The sequence below is a fragment of the Coloeus monedula genome, assembly GCF_965178545.1.
Source record: "Coloeus monedula genome assembly, chromosome: 29".
Taxonomy (NCBI): Eukaryota; Metazoa; Chordata; class Aves; order Passeriformes; family Corvidae; genus Coloeus; species Coloeus monedula.
In genome coordinates this window covers 2106474-2125182 of record NC_138809.1, presented here as the reverse complement: position 1 = coordinate 2125182, position 18709 = coordinate 2106474, and the positions used below count along the sequence as shown (strand labels likewise).

The window sequence follows — 18709 nt, the reverse complement described above, 5'->3', positions numbered from 1 at the left end:
TTCAAGTTTTGAGGCTGGTTCAGGTTTTGCCACTGGTTCAGGGTTTGGGACTGGTTCAGGGTTTTGGGGGCTGGTTCAGCCTTTGTGGCTGGTTAAGGGTTGGGGGGCTAATTGAGGTTTTAGGGCTACTTCAGGTTTTGGGGCTGATTGAGGTTTGATGGTTGTTTCAGTTTTTGTCACTGGTTCAGGTTTTTAGGGCTGGTTCAGTTTTTGGGGCTGGTTTAGGTTTTTTGGGTAGTTCAAGTTTTGAGGCTTCTTCGGATTATGGGACTAGCTCAGTTTTTGTCACTGGTTCCATTTTTTGGGACTGGTTTGGGATTTGGGGCCATTTCAGGTTTTTGGGGCCAGTTCGGGTTCTGGGGCTTATTCCAATTTAAGGATGGGTTCAGTTTTTGGGGCTGGTTCAGGGTTTTGGGGCTGGTTCAGGTTTTGCCACTGGTTCAGATTTTGGGGCTGGTTCAGGGTTTTGGGGCTTGTTCCGATTTTGGGGGAAATTCAGTTTTTGGGCCTGGCTCAGATTTTACGTGCAGCACACATTTTACCTCTGGCTCAGCTTTTTAGGGCCTGTGCAGTTTTTAGGACCAGCTCACCCTTCCAGCCTGGATGGTTTGCAGAGCAGGGCTGGCTGGCAAGCGCCCCTGCAGGGGCAGCTGCGAGGGAAGCAGCCCGGAAATGCAGCAATGCATCATTTTGTGCCTCTGCCCAAGGCACTGAGGGAGCCCCAAAACTCAGGCAAATCCCACAAGGATCTGCTCAGCACCCTGAGCGGGACCCTCCTCCTTCCCAAGCTGAGCAGGCAGAGCTGAACAAACCAACCCCATTTCTCCCGCTTTAATCCAAACGCTGCCTTTTGGGTCCAAGAAGAGGCAAAAGGGTCCTGTGCCCCCCCGGCACTGGGAGGGGGAATGGGGAGGCCCTGGGGTGCTGTGAAGGGCAGTGAGGGACCCCTGGGGGGACTCGATGCCTCCCAGTGATCCCCAATTTCCCCCCAGGGTCACATCACACTCTCGTAGGTGGCACCGGGGTCCTGCTGTCCCTCGTAGGGTCCCGGCAGCTGCGCGTTGGTCACTTGTGGATGCCGAGGGGGGGCAGGGCCGGGGGACACCCGTGGGGGCGGTGACAGAGACAGCGGTTGTGGGGACCTGGGAGGGGGTGACACCCGTGGGGGACGTGTCCCTGTCCCCAGCCCCGTACTCACCCCCCGCCCGCTCGCTGCCCACGCCGTGGGGCTCCAGCAGCTCCCCCTCCTCCGGGGGGGCCCTGCGGGGATAAGGGGGGGCCTGAGGGGGTGTCTGGGGAAGGGGGAAAGGGGAGTCACGGCCGGAGCCCCCCCACTCACCTGTCCTGGGGCTTCCTGGCGGCTGCAAGGAAAAGGGGAGGGGGTGACCGTGGACACCCCGGGACCCCTGAACCTTCCTGGAACCTCGGCAGCTCCGACCACCCACGGGACCCCCAAATGCCCACTGGAGCCCCGATTCCCACCGCACCCCTGATTCCCCCCTGGACACTCCAAGCACCCCTGAACCCCCAGAACTTCTGCACCACCGCAGTGCCCCTGAGCCCCCCGGTGCCCAAGAACCCCTTGAGCCCCCAGAACCCCAAGCCCAACAGGGAGGGGCACCCCCAAAACTCCCCCAGAAGCCCAGAAAGATCCCCCAACATCCCTGCACGGCCCTCCAGGAACTCCACAAACCCTCCAGGAGCTCCCACTGCCAGCCCAATGTTCCTCAAAGCCCACCCAGGGCTGCCCCTGGAGACCAACCAAGACCCTCCAGAAACTTCCTAAAGCCCCCAGGACCCACAGCCGAGGTCACTGTGGGCTCCGTTTCCCCCAGCTCAGGGACTGTGGCTGCTGCCCCATCGCCCCCCCACTCTGGGGGCTTCCCCTCACTCCAGCACCCCCGTTGGCCCCATTCTCACCCACCCAGGCGCTGCCACCGGTGCCAGCCCACAATGACACCCAGGAGCAGGACCAGGAACAGGAGGCTCCTGCCGATGTTCGCAGCCACTGCTGGGGACAGAGGGGGACACATCAGGGTCAGCTGCCATGCCGGGGCTTCTGCACCCTCCAGTAACCCCGAGTGAGCCCACCTGTGTCCCAGCGTGCCCGCGGTGTCACCGTCAGTGCCAGCTCGGGGCTGAGCGCCCGGAACACGCGGTGCCCGTCCTGTCCCAGCTGGTTGGTGGCCACGCACTGGTAGGTGCCGGAATGTCCCACATGGACGTCGCCGAGCTCCAGGAGGGGACCCCGGGCCACCTCGCTGCCGTTGCACAGCCAGGTGAAGGTGACAGGGGCTGAGCCCACCTGCACCGAGCAGCGCAGGGTCACGGGGTCACCTGCGTGCACCGGCTGTGCCAGGGCACCCGGGCTGATGGTGGCATTGGCCACGGGCACTGCGGGGACACAGACGGGGTTGAGGCCGGGGGGAGGGGCTGGCACTAGGAGAGGGGCGCGGGAGTCAGAGCGGGATGGGTGAGATGTCGCGGATGGGTCATGCCAGGGAGGGGAAAGGAGGCACCGGGAATGGTGTCTGGAAAGGATGGGTGTCCCCAGGCAGGACTGGGGGACCCGTGGCGGCTGTTGGGGCTCCCCGCGCCCATCCCCGCACTCACTGCGCACCGTGACGCGGAGCCGGGCGCTGCTCTTCCGCACGGCCCCCGCTCGGAGCGCACCTGGCAGCTGTAATTCCCCCAGTGGGAGACCCCCACGGCGGGCAGCAGGAGCTGCGGGGACCCCTGCGGGCCCCCCACCAACCGCCCGTGCCGGTAGAAGAGGTGCAGGAGGGGGGCTCGGGGCCGCAGGGGGCTGGGGGTGCTGAGGCAGCTGAGATTCAGGTGGGACCCCTCGGGGGGCTCGGGGGGACACTCCAGCACCAGCATCGGGGTGAGAGAGGGAAGGAGATGAGGGGGAGGATGTGACCCCGAGGCTGCTGTGAAGGGGCTGTGGGGGTGCTGAGGTGTGGGGGTGTCGGGGTGTCAGAGTGGCGGCTGTGGGGTGCTCACCGTGCACTGTCACTGTCATCGGCGCCGACTCCGTCTCAATCCACCCCTGTGACACCTCGGAATACACCCAGCCCTTACAGTGGTAGCGGCCGCTGTGGTGCAGGCGCAGAGGGGACAGGGACAGCTCGGTCCCATCGCGGAATCTCTGCAGTTGTTTCTCCTCGCGGTAGAAGGACACCCAGGTCACCGGATTGTCCTGCCAGCTCCGGCAGCGCAGTGTCACCGTGTCCCCCTCCAGCAGCGCCCGCGCCGGCACCTGCAGCACCAGCCGGTCTGGGGGACAGGGGGGTCCCGTCACACCGCGGGGATCCGTGGGGTCCCGATGGCACCGGGACGCCCCGATTGGGTCACACCCAGCGCACCAGGGGTCCCCAATTCCAACACGGAGCTCCGCTCGCTCTGGGATGCTCTGGGATGTCCCCGTGTGCAGGGGACGGGCTCTCGTCACACCAGGGGGGTGACCCATGGAGCGGAGCCCACCCAGAGCCCTCGGGGACCCGCGGGTGCCAGGCTGGGGACACCCAACCCCCCTCACCATTGGAGACGCTCACGGGGGGGCTGCGCCCGGTGCCGGGTCTGTCACACTGGTAGGTGCCACTCTCGGTGACAACGAATCGGTCGGGTCCCTTCTGCCACCAGCGCTGCCCGTCCTTGTACCAGGTGGTGGCAGCGGCGGTGCCCGAGCCCTGGCAGGTCAGTGTCACCCGGTCCCACAGCACCGGCGGCGTCCAGGGGGGATCCACGAGGAGCTGGGTGGTCTGGGCGCCTGCGGGTGACAGGGGACACCAGCCTGCCAGGGCCAGCGCGGGATGGGGACAGCGGGGCGGGGACGTGGCATCCCCCCGAGGACTCACCAGCGAGGCCGAGGGTCTGGGCTGGAAGGGAGAAGGGACAGGGCTGGGTGGGGGTGGCAGCGCGGGGACAGCGGCACGCGGGGCACGGAGTGTGGGGCTGTCCCCAAACTGTCCCCACGGGGTCACCGGAGTGGCACGGAGGTCTCGGGGATTGGGACACCTCTGTCACCCTGGGCTGAGGCAGGACATGGGGACACTGTGGCCACTCCGGGCATGGGGACTCGACCGACACCCGGTGCTGGCCCTGGTCACCTCCAGCAGCCCCACGGCTCCTCTCACCACCACCAAATCTCCCTGGTGCTTGGCCCTTTCTCCTTGCCCCTGTCCTCATGCCTGGCCCAGTCCCATCGTGCCCAACCCCACATCCCCGTCCTTACATTCCTGTCCCTCCATTCCTTCCCCTGTTCCCCACAGCGGCCCGACGACTCCGGTGACATTTAAGGGGTCCATGCCCATGCTCGGGCTCTGCTGGCCTTGGGGACCTCAGGGCACCCCGCAGCCCCCCTCTGCCCCCTCCCCACCGCTCTCTGCCTCACCAGGGCCCATCCCCGGGGCGTCAGGCCCGTGCCCGGGGCACTCACCCCACAGGAGCAGCGCCACCTTCCCGGCCATCCCGCTGTCCCCGGCCACCCGGGCTGGCTGTCACACGCTGCCGGGGCCACCTGTCCCCTGGGTGGCGGGCAGGAAGCGAGGTCACGTCTCGTCCCCACGTGTTGGTGGCCCTTGGTGGGGGCAGGGTGGTTGCAGGGTGGGGACAGGGTGGAGACACAGCAGGGGACAGGCTGGGGCCATGGTGGGACATGGTGTTCCCAGGAGTGGGGGGCTCAGGGCATGTGGGGATCTGAGGATGGGTGTCCCAGGGGAATGGGGAGAGAGGGGAAGTGACAGGGAGTGTCTGTCTGGGGAATGGGGGTCCCCATGTGTCAGGGGGTCCCCAGGATGGGGTCCTGAAGGAATGGGGGGCAAAGGGGGTGTGGGTAAGGGGATGGAGATGCTGGGCAACAGGAGATCCAGGATGGGGCTCCGAGAAAAGGGGGACACAGGGAATGGGGCTGCCACGGTCGGGTTCCCAGGGGAATGGGGGTCCCAGGGATGGGCAGTGCCTGGGGGGGCTCGTGGGTCGCAGCTCCTTCACCGGGTGCCTCAGATTTTGGGGTGACTCAGGGCCCAGCACGGCCCCCCCGGGGCGCTCATTACCTGGGGTGGCATCACAGGGGGGTCCTGGGTAGCTCCGGTTCTGTGTCCCCCCCACCCTTTGGCTTTTTCCTCTTTATTTCTCTTTTGTCCTTCATTTCCTCACGGTTGTGCCACGCTGCCTCACCCCCCAGTGTGCGGCTCAGTGATCCTGGGGAGCTCCTGAGCAGGGAACGGGTTGGAGGCACCCTGGGCAGGGGGAATAGGGGGTGCGGGGGCGCAGAGAGGGGTGGGGGGGCAGTGGGGGATGGGGGTGTCCGGCTGTGCCCCCCAACACTTTCACTTTCTCTCTGTGGCAGCAGAAGGAAGAGGCCGTTTGTGCTGAGAGTCAGACGGGGGCGGGTTCTGACCTGGGGGGGCACATCCAGAGGGGTCCTGTCCTGGGGGGAGGTCCCTGTTCTGGGGGTGACACGTCCTGGGGGGATCCTGTCCCAGGGCTGCCCCATCCCGGCTGCCAGGGGGGTCCTGTCCTGGGGGATGGCGGTGCTGGGGGGGTCTCTGGACACATTCCTTGGGGGGGGTCTCTTACCCAGTGGTGGCACATCCTGGGGACCCCTGTCCTGGAAGGGCCCTGCCGGCTCCCACTGTCCCTGCTTGGGCACTGTGACCTCTGCAGGGCACAAATTTGGGGCTGCCCTGTCCCTTCTAGGTCCCTTCCCCTTGATGGTCCCCTCCACTCTGGGAGCCCCCAGTCCCCCTTTGGGATCCCCCAAGGTGCAGCCCCTCTTCCCCATCCTGCAGCCCCCTGTGACCCTTCTGTGGCTGAGAAGCCCCACGGGGTGCCAGTGGGGGTGACAGGGGGTGGGTGTCAGTCGGGGAGGGCACAGACCCCGCCACAACCTCCCACAGCCACCCCAAGCCCCCAGCCCTGGCAGGGTCTCAGCGCTGGCAACCAGGAAATGGATGAGACCCTGCAGATGAAACGCTCGGGACACTCCTGGCTGTGCCCCGCTCTGCCTACAACACCTGAGCACCAACCTGCCCCCTCTGCCTCAACACCCGCATGGAAAAATGGAGCTTTTTCCCTTCTGGAAATGGCTGATTTGGCCAAAAATTGATAACACACCACTGAGGCACCACAAATGTGGAGGGGCTGAAGCTGTTGTGGGGCTGCCCCCCCTCTCCGGCTCCCACTTCCCCCCGTGTGGTTTCCGTCCCGGGGGGTTGGGACACTTTGGGTTTGTTGGTTTTGGGAGAAAACCTATTTCAGACTTCTCCATTCTCGCTCATCCCCTGCAGGATCTGAGCTGGCAAGAGCAGCTTGGGAATGGAGCCCCAGGCAGGAAGCAGCTCCCAAACTCCTCCGTGCAGCCAGTGGCCATCCAAGTGTGGGGCCAGGCCACGCCACAGCCCCACTGCGCAGGGATGGGCATTGGCCAGCCCTGCTCTGGCCAGCCCCAGGGGCAGCCAGGACCTGAGGGTCCCCCCCACCCCCTGGGCTTTGACTCTCGCAGCTTTAGAGCTGCTGCAAGGTGAGAATTGTGTGGGGAAAAGGCGTGGCTGTGGTTTGCTCAGGCCTGCGAAAAGCACAAAAGCCAAGGGGAGCCCAAGCAGTGGCTCTGCGAGCGAGGGCCTTTGATGGTTTGCAGAGCAGGGCTGGCTGGAAAGCGCCCCTGCAGGGGCAGCTGCGAGGGAAGCAGCCCGGAAATGCAGCAATGCATCATTTTGTCCCTCTGCCCAAGGCACTGAGGGAACCCCAAAACTCAGGCAAATCCCACAAGGATCTGCTCAGCACCCTGAGCGGGACCCTCCTCCTTGCCGAGCTGAGCAGGCAGAGCTGAACAAACCAACCCCATTTCTCCCGCTTTAATCCAAACGCTGCCTTTTGGGTCCAAGAAGAGGCAAAAGGGTCCTGTGCCCCACCCCCCAGCACTGGGAGGGGGAATGGGGAACCCGTGGAGGGTACTGGGAGCACTGGGAGCACTGGGAGCACTGGAACGGGGAGCTCTGGGCAGCCCCACATGGGACCCCCCACTCGTGACCACCCCACCCCCAGGCAGGGGTGGGCACCCATGGGAGCCGTGGGGTGGGGGGGACACACGGGGGTGCCCTCACGCAGGGACATCCAGTGCCCCCCAGTGCCCCGCAGTGCCCCCAGTGTCACAGCACGTTCTCATAGATGTCACTGGGGTCCTGCTGTCGCCCGTGGGGTCCCGGCAGCTCCGCGTAGGTCCCCTGGGGGGATGTGGCGTGGGGGGACCCTGCGGGAGACAGCGGTTGTGGGGAGCCGGGTGGGGGTGACACCCGTGGGTGACGTGTCCCTGTCCCTGGCCCCGTACTCACCCCCTGCATTCCGGGTGCTCCCAACGAGGCTGTACAGCACCTCCCCCTCCTCTGGGGTGGCCGGGGGCTCTAGGGGGGCCCTGCGGGGGTAAAGGGGGGGGGCTGTGGGCTGGGGGGTTTATGGGGTGGAGGTAAAATTGAGCTCAGGACTGGAGCCCCCCACTCACCTTTCCTGGTGCTTCCTGGCGGCTGCAAAGAAAATGTGTGGGGTGACTGCGGCGTCCCTGGGGCCCCTAAAAACCCTCGGGACCCCTGAGTCCACCCAGAACCCCCAAGCCTCCCCTATGCCCCCCAGAAGCTCTGAACCACCCTGGTGTTCCCGAACCTCTGAGCCCCCAGAGCCCCAAGGCCGGGAGGGAGGGGGATCCCCCAAACACCGCTAAAACCCCTGAAAGTACCCCCAGCATCCCAACGCCACCCCAAAGCCCCCAGGATCCTGAGCTGGGGTCACAGGGGGCTCATCCACCCCCAAGTCGCGAGCTGTGGGTGCTGCCCCATTCCCTCCCTACTCTGGGGGGCTTCCCACCACCCCCGGGACCCCCGAAACCCCCATTGTCACCCACCCAGGCGATGCCACCGGTGCCAGCCCACAATGACACCCAGGAGCAGGACCAGGAACAGCAGGGAACCACCGACCCCTGCGGCCACTGCTGGGGACAGAGGGGGACACATCAGGGTCAGCTGCCATGCCGGGGCTTCTGCACCCTCCAGTAACCCCGAGTGAGCCCACCTGTGTCCCAGTGTCCCCGCAGTGTCACCGTCAGTGCCAGCTCGGGGCTGAGCGCCCGGAACACGCGGTGCCCGTCCTGTCCCAGCTGGTTGGTGGCCACGCACTGGTAGGTGCCGGAATGTCCCACATGGACGTCGCCGAGCTCCAGGAGGGGACCCCGGGCCACCTCGCGGCCGTTGTGCAGCCAGGTGAAGGTGACAGGGGCTGAGACCACCTGCACCGAGCAGCGCAGGGTCACGGGGTCACCTGCGCGCACCGGCTGTGCCAGGGCACCGGGGCTGATGGTGGCATTGGCCACGGGCACTGCGGGGACACAGACGGGGCTGAGGCCGGGCGGAGGGGCTGGCACCGGGAGAGGGGCGCAGGGACGCGGGAGTCAGAGCGGGTGGGTGAGATGTCGCGGATGGGTCATGCCAGGGAGGGGTGAGGAGGCACCGGGAATGGTGTCTGGAAAGGATGGGGGTTCCCAGGCAGGACTGGGGGACCCGTGGCGGCTGTCGGGGCTCCCCGCGCCCATCCCCGCACTCACTGCGCACCGTGACGCGGAGCCGGGCGCTGCTCTTCCGCACGGCCCCCGCTCGGAGCGCACCTGGCAGCTGTAATTCCCCGAGTGGGAGACCCCCACGGCGGGCAGCAGGAGCTGCGGGGACCCCTGCGGGCCCCCCACCAACCGCCCGTGCCGGTAGAAGAGGTGCAGGAGGGGGGCTCGGGGCCGCAGGGGGCTGGGGGTGCTGAGGCAGCTGAGATTCAGGGGGGACCCCTCGGTGGGCTCGGGGGGACCCTCCAGCACCAACAGCGGGATGAGATAGAGGGAAGGAGATGAGGGGGAGGATGTGACGCCGAGGCTGCTGTGAAGGGGCTGTGGGGGTGCTGAGGTGTGGGGGTGTCGGGGTATCAGGGTGGCAGCTGTGGGGTGCTCACCGTGCACTGTCACTGTCACCGGCGACGACTCCGACTCAATCCACTGTGACACCTCGTAATACACCCAGCCCCTGCACCGGTAGCGGCCGCTGTGGTGCAGCCGCAGAGGGGACAGGGACAGCTCGGTCCCATCGCGGAACAGCTGCAGTTGTTTCTCCTCGCGGTAGAAGGACACCGAGGTCACCGGATTGTCCTGCCAGCTCCGGCAGCGCAGTGTCACCGTGTCCCCCTCCAGCAGCACCCGCGCCGGCACCTGCAGCGCTAGAAGGGCTGGGGGACAGGGGGGTCCGGTCACAGCGCGGGGATCCGTGGGGTCCCGATGGCACCGGGACGCCCCGATTGGGTCACACCCAGCGCACCAGGGGTCCCCAATTCCAACACGGGGCTCCGCTCGCTCTGGGATGCTCTGGGATGTCCCCGTGTGCAGGGGACGGGCTCTCGTCACACCAGGGGGGTGACCCATGGAGCGGAGCCCACCCAGAGCCCTCGGGGACCCCGCGGGTGCCAGGCTCGGGACACCCAACCCCCCTCACCATTGGAGACGCTCACGGTGGGGCTGCGCCCGGTGCCGGCTCTGTCACACTGGTAGGTGCCACTCTCGGTGACAACGAATCGGTCGGGTCCCTGCAGCCGCCAGCGCTGCCCGTCCTTGTACCAGGTGGTGGCAGCGGCGGTGCCCGAGCCCTGGCAGGTCAGTGTCACCCGGTCCCACAGCACCGGCGGCGTCCAGGGGGGATCCACGAGGAGCTGGGTGGTCTGGGCGCCTGCGGGTGACAGGGGACACCAGCCTGCCAGGGCCAGCGCGGGATGGGGACAGCGGGGCGGGGACGTGGCATCCCCCCGAGGACTCACCAGCGAGGCCGAGGGTCTGGGCTGGAAGGGAGAAGGGACAGGGCTGGGTGGGGGTGGCAGCGCGGGGACAGCGGCACCCGGGGCACGGAGTGTGGGGCTGTCCCCAAACTGTCCCCACGGGGTCACCGATGTGGCACGGAGGACTCAGGGATTGGGACACCTCTGTCACCCTGGGCTGAGGCAGGACATGGGGACACTGTGACCACTCCAGGCATGGGGACTCGACCGACACCCGGTGCTTGCCCAGGTCACTTCCAGCAGCCCCACGGCTCCTCTCACCACCACCAAATCTCCCTGGTGCTTGGCCCTTTCTCCCTGCCCCTGTCCTCACGCCTGGCCCAGTCCCATCGTGCCCATCCCCACATCCCCGTCCTTACATTCCTGTCCCCCAGTTCCCCACAGCCACCCCACGACTCCGGTGACATTTAAGGGCTCCATGCCCATGCTCGGGCTCTGCTGGCCTTGGGGACCTCAGGGCACCCCGCAGACCCCCTCTGCCCCCTCCCCACCGCTCTCTGCCCCACCAGAGCCCATCCCCGGGGCGTCAGGCCCGTGCCCGGGGCACTCACCCCACAGGAGCAGCGCCACTTTCCCGGCCATCCCGCTGTCCCCGGCCACCCGGGCTGGCTGTCACACGCTGCCGGGGCCCCTTGTCCACTGGGTGGCGGGCAGGAAGCGAGGTCAGGTCTCGTCCCCACGTGTTGGTGGCCCTTGGTGGGGGCAGGGTGGGGGCAGGGTGGAGACACAGCAGGGGACAGGCTGGGGCCATGGTGGGACATGGTGTTCCCAGGAGTGGGGGGCTCAGGGCATGTGGGGATCTCAGGATGGGTGTCCCAGGGGAATGGGGAGAGAGGGGAAGTGACAGGGAGTGGCTTTATGGGGAATGGGGGTCCCCATGTGTCAGGGGGTCCCCAGGATGGGGGTCCTGAGGGAATGGGGGACAAAGGGGGTGGGGGAAAGGGGATGGAGATGCTGGGCAACAGGAGACCCAGGATGGGGCTCCGAGAAAAGGGGGACACAGGGAATGGGGCTGCCACGGTCGGGTTCCCAGGGGAATGGGGGTCCCAGGGATGGGCAGTGCCTGGGGGGGCTCGTGGGTCGCAGCTCCTTCACCGGGTGCCTCAGATTTTGGGGTGACTCAGAGCCCAGCACGGCCCCCCCGGGGCGCTCATTACCTGGGGCGGCATCACAGGGGGGTCCTGGGTAGCTCCGGTTCTGTGTCCCCCCCACCCTTTGGCTTTTTCCTCTTTATTTCTCTTTTGTCCTTCATTTCCTCACGGTTGTGCCACGCTGCCGCACCCCTCAGTGTGCGGCTCAGTGATCCTGGGGAGCTCCTGAGCAGGGAACGGGTTGGGGGCACCCTGGGCAGGGGGAATAGGGGGTGCGGGGGTGCCAAGAGGGGTGGGGGGGCAGTGAGGGATGGGGGTGTCTGGCTGTGCCCCCCCACACTCTCACTTTCTCTCTCGGGCAGCAGAAGGAAGAGGCCGTTTGTGCTGAGAGTCAGACGGGGGCGGGTTCTGACCTGGGGGGGCACATCCAGAGGGGTCCTGTCCTGGGGGAAAAGGGCTCCTCTGCTGTGGTGACACCTGGGTCTTGTCCCAGGCGGGTCCTCGTTCTGGGGGTGCCACGTCCTGGGGATTCCTGCCCCAGAGGTGGCACATCCTGGGGACCCCTCTCCTGGGGGGCCCTGAGCATTCCCGCTGGGGCACTGTGACCTCCGGGGTGCCCCAAATTCAGGAATTCCCTGTCACAACCTGCCCCTGACAATGGTAACTGCCAGGCTCAATTTGGTTGAATTCCCCTCATTCCCAATTGGTTGAGACAAAATCCTACATCCACAGGATAAAGGCACAAAGCTTTTCCCACACCAATTTTTTCCCAGTAAAGAAAAATCAGCTCAGCCAAAATCAAACCGACACTCTTACAAAATGCTCTGGTTTATAGAATCCTTTTAATCGTTGGTCTCCCAACAAGTCTCTCACAATAAAAACCCAAACAAATCACAGAGAAATGAGACTTTTTGGTTCCCTTTAGGAGCCCATTGGTGCATCCCACAGCCGCGTTTGCCTGTGGGTAACACGGAGTGGGAAATCTCCCTGAGTGTCCAACAGGTGCACGGGATTGTTCCCTGTCTGCTGGGCAGCAACCCAGCCCACAAGGATGGCTTTTCTGGGGCCATATTTAGGAACTCTTCCCATTTTTCTCATTGCCACCCCAAGACTTGATTGACTTCCCATGGCTTCTGCTGCCAAAAGGGAACAACTCTGTCCATCCTGAGAGCACTGCACAGGAAGCTGTGGAAATGCCCGTGTGTCCCTCAGGGTCTGATTCCCTGGTAAATCCACTCCATCCCACTCTGAATTTTCCTGCCTGGGCACTCCCTGCTCCTGCTCCCACCGCCCGTTCCCCAGATCCACGTGTGGAGCCACGGCTCGATATTTCCACACTTCTCCCTCTCGTGTGGCGGCCGCAACCAGAACCCAACCATTCTTTCCAGGAGCTTCCAAAGGGTGGCAGGTTTGAGCCAGGAAGGAGGAGGGTCCCGCTCAGGGTGCTGAGCAGATCCCTGTGGGGTTTGCCTGAGTTTTGGGGCTCCCTCAGTGCCTTGGGCAGAGGCACAAAATGATGCATTGCTGCATTTCCGGGCTGCTTCCCTCGCAGCTGCCCCTGCAGGGGCGCTTTCCAGCCAGCCCTGCTCTGCAAACCATCAAAGGCCCTCGCTCGCAGAGCCACTGCTTGGGCTCCCCTTGGCTTTTGTGCTTCTCGCAGGGCTGAGCAAACCACAGCCACGCCTTTTCCCCACACAATTCTCACCTTGCAGCAGCTCTAAAGCTGCGAGAGTCAAAGCCCAGGGGGCGGGGGGGACCCTCAGGTCCTGGCTGCCCCTGGGGCTGGCCAGAGCAGGGCTGGCCAATGCCCATCCCTGCGCAGTGGGGCTGTGGCGTGGCCTGGCCCCACACTTGGATGGCCACTGGCTGCACGCAGGAGTTTGGGAGCTGCTTCCTGCCTGGGGCTCCATTCCCAAGCTGCTCTTGCCGCCTCAGATCCTGCAGGGGATGAGCGAGAACGGAGAAGTCTGGAATAGGTTTTCTCCCAAAACCAATAAACCCAAAGTGTCTCAAACCCCCGGGACGGAAACCACACGGGGGGAAGTGGGAGCCGGAGAGGGGGGGCAGCCCCACAACAGCTTCAGCCCCCCCACATCTGCGGTGTCTCAGTGGTGTGTTATCAATTTTTGGCCAAATCAGCCATTTCCAGAAGGAAAAAATCTCCATTTTTCCATGTGGGTGTTGAGGCAGAGGGGGCAGGTTGGTGCTCAGGTGCTGTGGCCAGAGTTGGGCACAGCCAGGAGTGTCCCGAGCGTTTCATCTGCAGGGTCTCATCCATTTCCTGGTTGCCAGCGCTGAGACCCTGCCAGGGCTGGGGGCTTGGGGTGGCTGTGGGAGGTTGTGGCGGGGTCTGTGCCCTCCCCGACTGACACCCACCCCCTGTCACCCCCACTGGCACCCCGTGGGGCTTCTCAGCCACAGAAGGGTCACAGGGGGCTGCAGGATGGGGAAGAGGGGCTGCACCTTGGGGGATCCCAAAGGGGGACTGGGGGCTCCCAGAGTGGAGGGGACCATCAAGGGGAAGGGACCTAGAAGGGACAGGGCAGCCCCAAATTTGTGCCCTGCAGAGGTCACAGTGCCCAAGCAGGGACAGTGGGAGCCGGCAGGGCCCTTCCAGGACAGGGGTCCCCAGGATGTGCCACCACTGGGACAGGGACCCCCCACCCCCAGGAATGTGTCCAGAGACCCCCCCAGCACCGCCATCCCCCAGGACAGGACCCCCCTGGCAGCCGGGATGGGGCAGCCCTGGGACAGGATCCCCCCAGGACGTGTCACCCCCAGAACAGGGACCTCCCCCCAGGACAGGACCCCTCTGGATGTGCCCCCCCAGGTCAGAACCCGCCCCCGTCTGACTCTCAGCACAAACGGCCTCTTCCTTCTGCTGCTGGGGAGAGAAAGTGAAAGTGTTGGGGGGCACAGCCGGACACCGCCATCCCCCACTGCCCCCCCACCCCTCTCTGCGCCCCCGCACCCCCTATTCCCCCTGCACAGGGTACCCCCAACCCGTTCCCTGCTCAAGAGCTCCCCAGGATCACTGAGCCGCACACTGGGGGGTGAGGCAGCGTGGCACAACCGTGAGGAAATGAAGGACAAAAGAGAAATAAAGAGGAAAAAGCCAAAGGGTGGGGGGGACACAGAACCGGAGCTACCCAGGACCCCCCTGTGATGCTGCCCCAGGTAATGAGCGCCCCGGGGGGGCCGTGCTGGGCCCTGAGTCACCCCAAAATCTGAGGCACCCGGTGAAGGAGCTGTGACCCACGAGCCCCCCCAGGCACTGCCCATCCCTGGGACCCCCATTCCCCTGGGAACCCGACCGTGGCAGCCCCATTCCCTGTGTCCCCCTTTTCTCCGAGCCCCATCCTGGGTCTCCTGTTGCCCAGCATCTCCATCCCCTTTCCCCCACCCCTTTTGCCCCCCATTCCCTCAGGACCCCCATCCTGGGGACCCCCTGACACATGGGGACCCCCATTCCCAGACAGACACTCCCTGTCACTTCCCCTCTCTCCCCATTCCCCTTGGACACCCATCCTGAGATCCCCACGTGCCCTGAGCCCCCACTCCTGGGAACACCATGTCCCACCATGGCCCCAGCCTGTCCCCTGCTGTGTCTCCACCCTGCCCCCACCCTGCCACCACCCTGCCCCCACCAAGGGCCACCAACACGTGGGGACGAGACCTGACCTCGCTTCCTTCCCGCCACCCAGGGGACAGGTGGCCCCGGCAGCGTGTGCCAGCCAGCCCGGGTGGCCGGGGACAGCGGGATGGCCGGGAAGGTGGCGCTGCTCCTGTGGGGTGAGTGCCCCGGGCACGGGCCTGACGGCCCGGGGATGGGCCCTGGTGAGGCAGAGAGCGGTGGGGAGGGGGCAGAGGGGGTCTGCGGGGTGCCCTGAGGTCCCCAAGGCCAGTAGAGCCCGAGCATGAGGTGACCAAGATTGTGAGGTGGCCATGGGGACCGGAACAGGGGGACAGGAATGGAGGGAGTGGGATGTAGCAAAAGGAACCTTGGGGCTGGGGCAGCTGTGGGTACCGAGCCAGGGGGACAGGGATGCAGGGATAGGGACAAGGGCCAAGCACCATCAGGATGGGCCACGGGGCCAGGTGCCATTGGGATGGGATCATGGGCAGAGGGCCGTGGGGATGTGGCCGTGGGGACAGGTGCTGTGGGGTGGGTGGAAGTGACTTGTACAAGCATGGGGTGCCCACAGTGTCCCCATGTCCTGCCTCAGCCCAGGGTGACAGAGGTGTCCCTGTCCTCAAGACCTCCGTGCTAAACCAGTGACCCCGTGGGGACAGTTTGGGGACAGCCCCACACTCCGTGCCCCGGGTGCCGCTGTCCCCGCGCTGCCACCCCCACCCAGCCCTGTCCCTTCTCCCTTCCAGCCCAGACCCTCGGCCTCGCTGGTGAGTCCTCGGGGGGATGCCACGTCCCCGCCCCGCTGTCCCCATCCCGCGCTGGCCCTGGCAGGCTGGTGTCCCCTGTCACCCGCAGGCGCCCAGACCACCCAGCTCCTCGTGCAGCCCCCCTGGACACCGCCGGTGCTGTGGGACCGGGTGACACTGACCTGCCAGGGCTCGGGCACCGCCGCTGCCACCACCTGGTACAAGGACGGGCAGCGCTGGCGGCTGCAGGGACCCGACCGATTCGTTGTCACCGAGAGTGGCACCTACCAGTGTGACAGACTCGGCACCGGGCACAGCCCCCCCGTGAGCGTCTCCGATGGTGAGGGGGGTTGGGTGTCCCGAGCCTGGCACCCGCGGGGTCCCCGAGGGCTCTGGGTGGGCTCCGCTCCATGGGTCACCCCCCTGGTGTGACGAGAGCCCGTCCCCTGCACACGGGGACATCCCAGAGCATCCCAGGGCGAGCGGAGCCCCGTGTTGGAACTGGGGACCCCTGGTGCGCTGGGTGTGACCCAATCGGGGCGTCCCGGTGCCATCAGGACCCCACGGATCCCCGCGGTGTTACCGGACCCCCCTGTCCCCCAGACCGGCTGGTGCTGCAGGTGCCGGCACGGGCGCTGCTGGAGGGGGACACGGTGACACTGCGCTGCCGGAGCTGGCAGGACAAACCGGTGACCTCGGTGTCCTTCTACCGCGAGGAGAAACAACTGCAGAGATTCCGCGATGGGACCGAGCTGTCCCTGTCCCCTCTGCAGCTGCACCACAGCGGCCGCTACCACTGTAAGGGCTGGGTGTATTCCGAGGTGTCACAGGGGTGGATTGAGTCGGAGTCGGCGCCGGTGACAGTGACAGTGCACGGTGAGCACCCCACAGCCGCCACTCTGACACCCCGACACCCCCACACCTCAGCACCCCCACAGCCCCTTCACAGCAGCCTCGGGGTCACGTTCACCCTGCTCCATCTCCTTCCCAGAGTTCTTCTCGGTGCCGGTGCTGGAGGGTCCCCCCGAGCCCACCGAGGGGTCCCCCCTGAATCTCAGCTGCCTCAGCACCCCCAGCCCCCTGCGGCCCCGAGCCCCCCTCCTGCACTTCTTCTACCGGCACGGGCGCTTGGTGGGGGGCCCGCAGGGGTCCCCGCAGCTCCTGCTGCCCGCCGTGGGGGTCTCCCACTCGGGGAATTACAGCTGCCAGGTGCGCTCCGAGCGGGGGCCGTGCGGAAGAGCAGCGCCCGGCTCCGCGTCACGGTGCGCAGTGAGTGCGGGGATGGGCGCGGGGAGCCCCGGCAGCCGCCACGGGTCCCCCAGTCCTGCCTGGGGACACCCAGCCCTCCATGACGTTTTCCGGGTCCCCCCTTCACTGCCCGGGTATCCCCATCCCTCACCCGCTGCCCTCACCCCTCCCTGGGTCCACCCGACCCCTCTCTGAGATCCCTCCACACTATCCAGGTCCCACCAACCCTGTCTGGATCCACACCCCTCCCTCGGGTACCCCCATCCCTCTCAAGGTGTTCCTTCCCTGAAACCGCCCATCCTTCCTTGGGGTCCATTCCTGCCCTTTCCAAGCCTCCCCCACCATCTCTGTGTGCCCCCGTCCTCACAGGGCTCCCTTCGATGCTCTCTAAACTTCCTCGGGTCCTTCACTGTCCCCTGGTGTCCCCTTCCCGCAGGGGTCCCGCTCTCGGGGGTGTCCGTGTCGGCGCAGCCCCCCGGGGCACAGGTGGCACTGGGGGACCGCCTGGTGCTGAGCTGCGCGGTGGCTGCGGGGACAGGGCCTCTGTCCTTCTCCTGGCACCGGGGGGACTCGTGGGCACCGCTGGGCACCGGCCCCCGCCTGGAGCTGCGCCACATTGGAGACAATGACAGCGGCCACTACCAGTGCAGGGCCAGCAACGGGGACAGCGTGGCCGAGAGTGTCCCCATGAATGTCACCGTCCTGGGTGAGCAGGACCCTCAGGAATGGGGTGACCCCACCCACCACATCCCCGTCCCCCCTGGCCAGGTGCCAGCCCCGTCTGTGTCCCCGCAGTGCCCGTGGCCAATGCCACCATCAGCCCCGGTGCCCTGGCACAGCCGGTGCGCGCAGGTGACCCCGTGACCCTGCGCTGCTCGGTGCAGGTGGGCTCAGCCCCTGTCACCTTCACCTGGCTGCGCAACGGCCGCGAGGTGGCCCGGGGTCCCCTCCTGGAGCTCGGCGACGTCCATGTGGGACATTCCGGCACCTACCAGTGCGTGGCCACCAACCAGCTGGGACAGGACGGGCACCGCGTGTTCCGGGCGCTCAGCCCCGAGCTGGCACTGACGGTGACACCGCGGGCACGCTGGGACACAGGTGGGCTCACTCGGGGTTACCGGAGGGTGCAGAAGCCCCGGCATGGCAGCTGACCCTGATGTGTCCCCCTCTGTCTCCAGCAGTGGCTGTGAACATCGGCAGGAGCCTCCTGTTCCTGCTCCTGCTCCTGGGTGTCATCGGGGGCTGTCACTGGTGGCACTGCCTGGGTGTGTGACAATGGGGCCAACGGGGGTGCTGGAGTGAGGGGAAGCCCCCAGAGTGGGGGGGCGATGGGGCAGCAGCCACAGCCCCTGACCTGGGGGAAACGGAGCCCACAGTGACCTCGGCTGGGGGTCCTGGGGGCTTGAGGAGGATTCTCGAGGGTCTTGGTTGGGCTTCAGGGGCAGCCCTGGGTGGGCTTTGAGGAACATTGGGCTGGCAGTGGGAGCTCCTGGAGGGTTTGGGGAGTTCCTGGAGGGCCGTGCAGGGATGTTGGGGGATCTTTCAGGGGCTTGGGGAGTTTTGGGGGTGCCCCTCCCTGCCGGGCTTGGGGTTCTGGGTCACCAGGGGGCTGTGGGGCACTGCGGTGGTGCAGAAGTTCTGGGGGTTCAGGGGTGCTTGGAGTGTCCAGGGGGGAATCAGGGGTGCGGTGGGAATCGGGGCTCCAGTGGGCATTGGGGGGTCCCGTGGGTGGTCGGAGCTGCCGAGGTCCCAGGAAGGTTCAGGGGTCCCGGAGTGCCCACGGTCACCCCCTCCCCTTTTCCTTGCAGCCGCCAGGAAGCCCCAGGACAGGTGAGTGGGGGGGCTCCGGCCGTGACTCCCCTTTCCCCCTTCCCCAGACACCCCCTCAGGCCCCCCCTTATCCCCGCAGGGCCCCCCCGGAGGAGGGGGAGCTGCTGGAGCCCCACGGCGTGGGCAGCGAGCGGGCGGGGGGTGAGTACGGGGCTGGGGACAGGGACACGTCCCCCACGGGTGTCACCCCCTCCCGGGTCCCCACAACCGCTGTCTCTGTCAGCGCCCCCACGGGTGTCCCCCGGCCCTGCCCCCCCTCGGCATCCACAAGTGACCAACGCGCAGCTGCCGGGACCCTACGAGGG

At 66.3% G+C, this 18709-nt stretch overlaps 2 protein-coding genes across 2 annotated transcripts; one reads left to right on the top strand and one right to left on the bottom strand.

Annotated features, from left to right (window-relative positions):
- Positions 1 to 6915: 6915 nt before the first annotated feature.
- On the bottom strand, positions 6916 to 9821 carry LOC309583192 (low affinity immunoglobulin gamma Fc region receptor III-like; the record flags this gene model as incomplete). The annotated part of the gene is given in 7 exon segments (XM_082298745.1): positions 6916 to 7252; positions 7335 to 7414; positions 7502 to 7523; positions 7898 to 7981; positions 8986 to 9255; positions 9519 to 9794; positions 9797 to 9821. Coding segments are annotated over 7 exon segments (858 nt in total). The 3' UTR covers positions 6916 to 7151.
- Positions 9822 to 15363: 5542 nt separating this feature from the next.
- LOC309583189 (Fc receptor-like A) lies at positions 15364 to 16945 on the top strand (the record flags this gene model as incomplete). Its single annotated transcript, XM_082298741.1, is given in 4 exon segments — positions 15364 to 15388; positions 15391 to 15666; positions 15930 to 16202; positions 16318 to 16945. Coding segments are annotated over 4 exon segments (1026 nt in total). The 3' UTR covers positions 16770 to 16945.
- Between the last annotated feature and the right edge of the window lie 1764 nt (positions 16946 to 18709).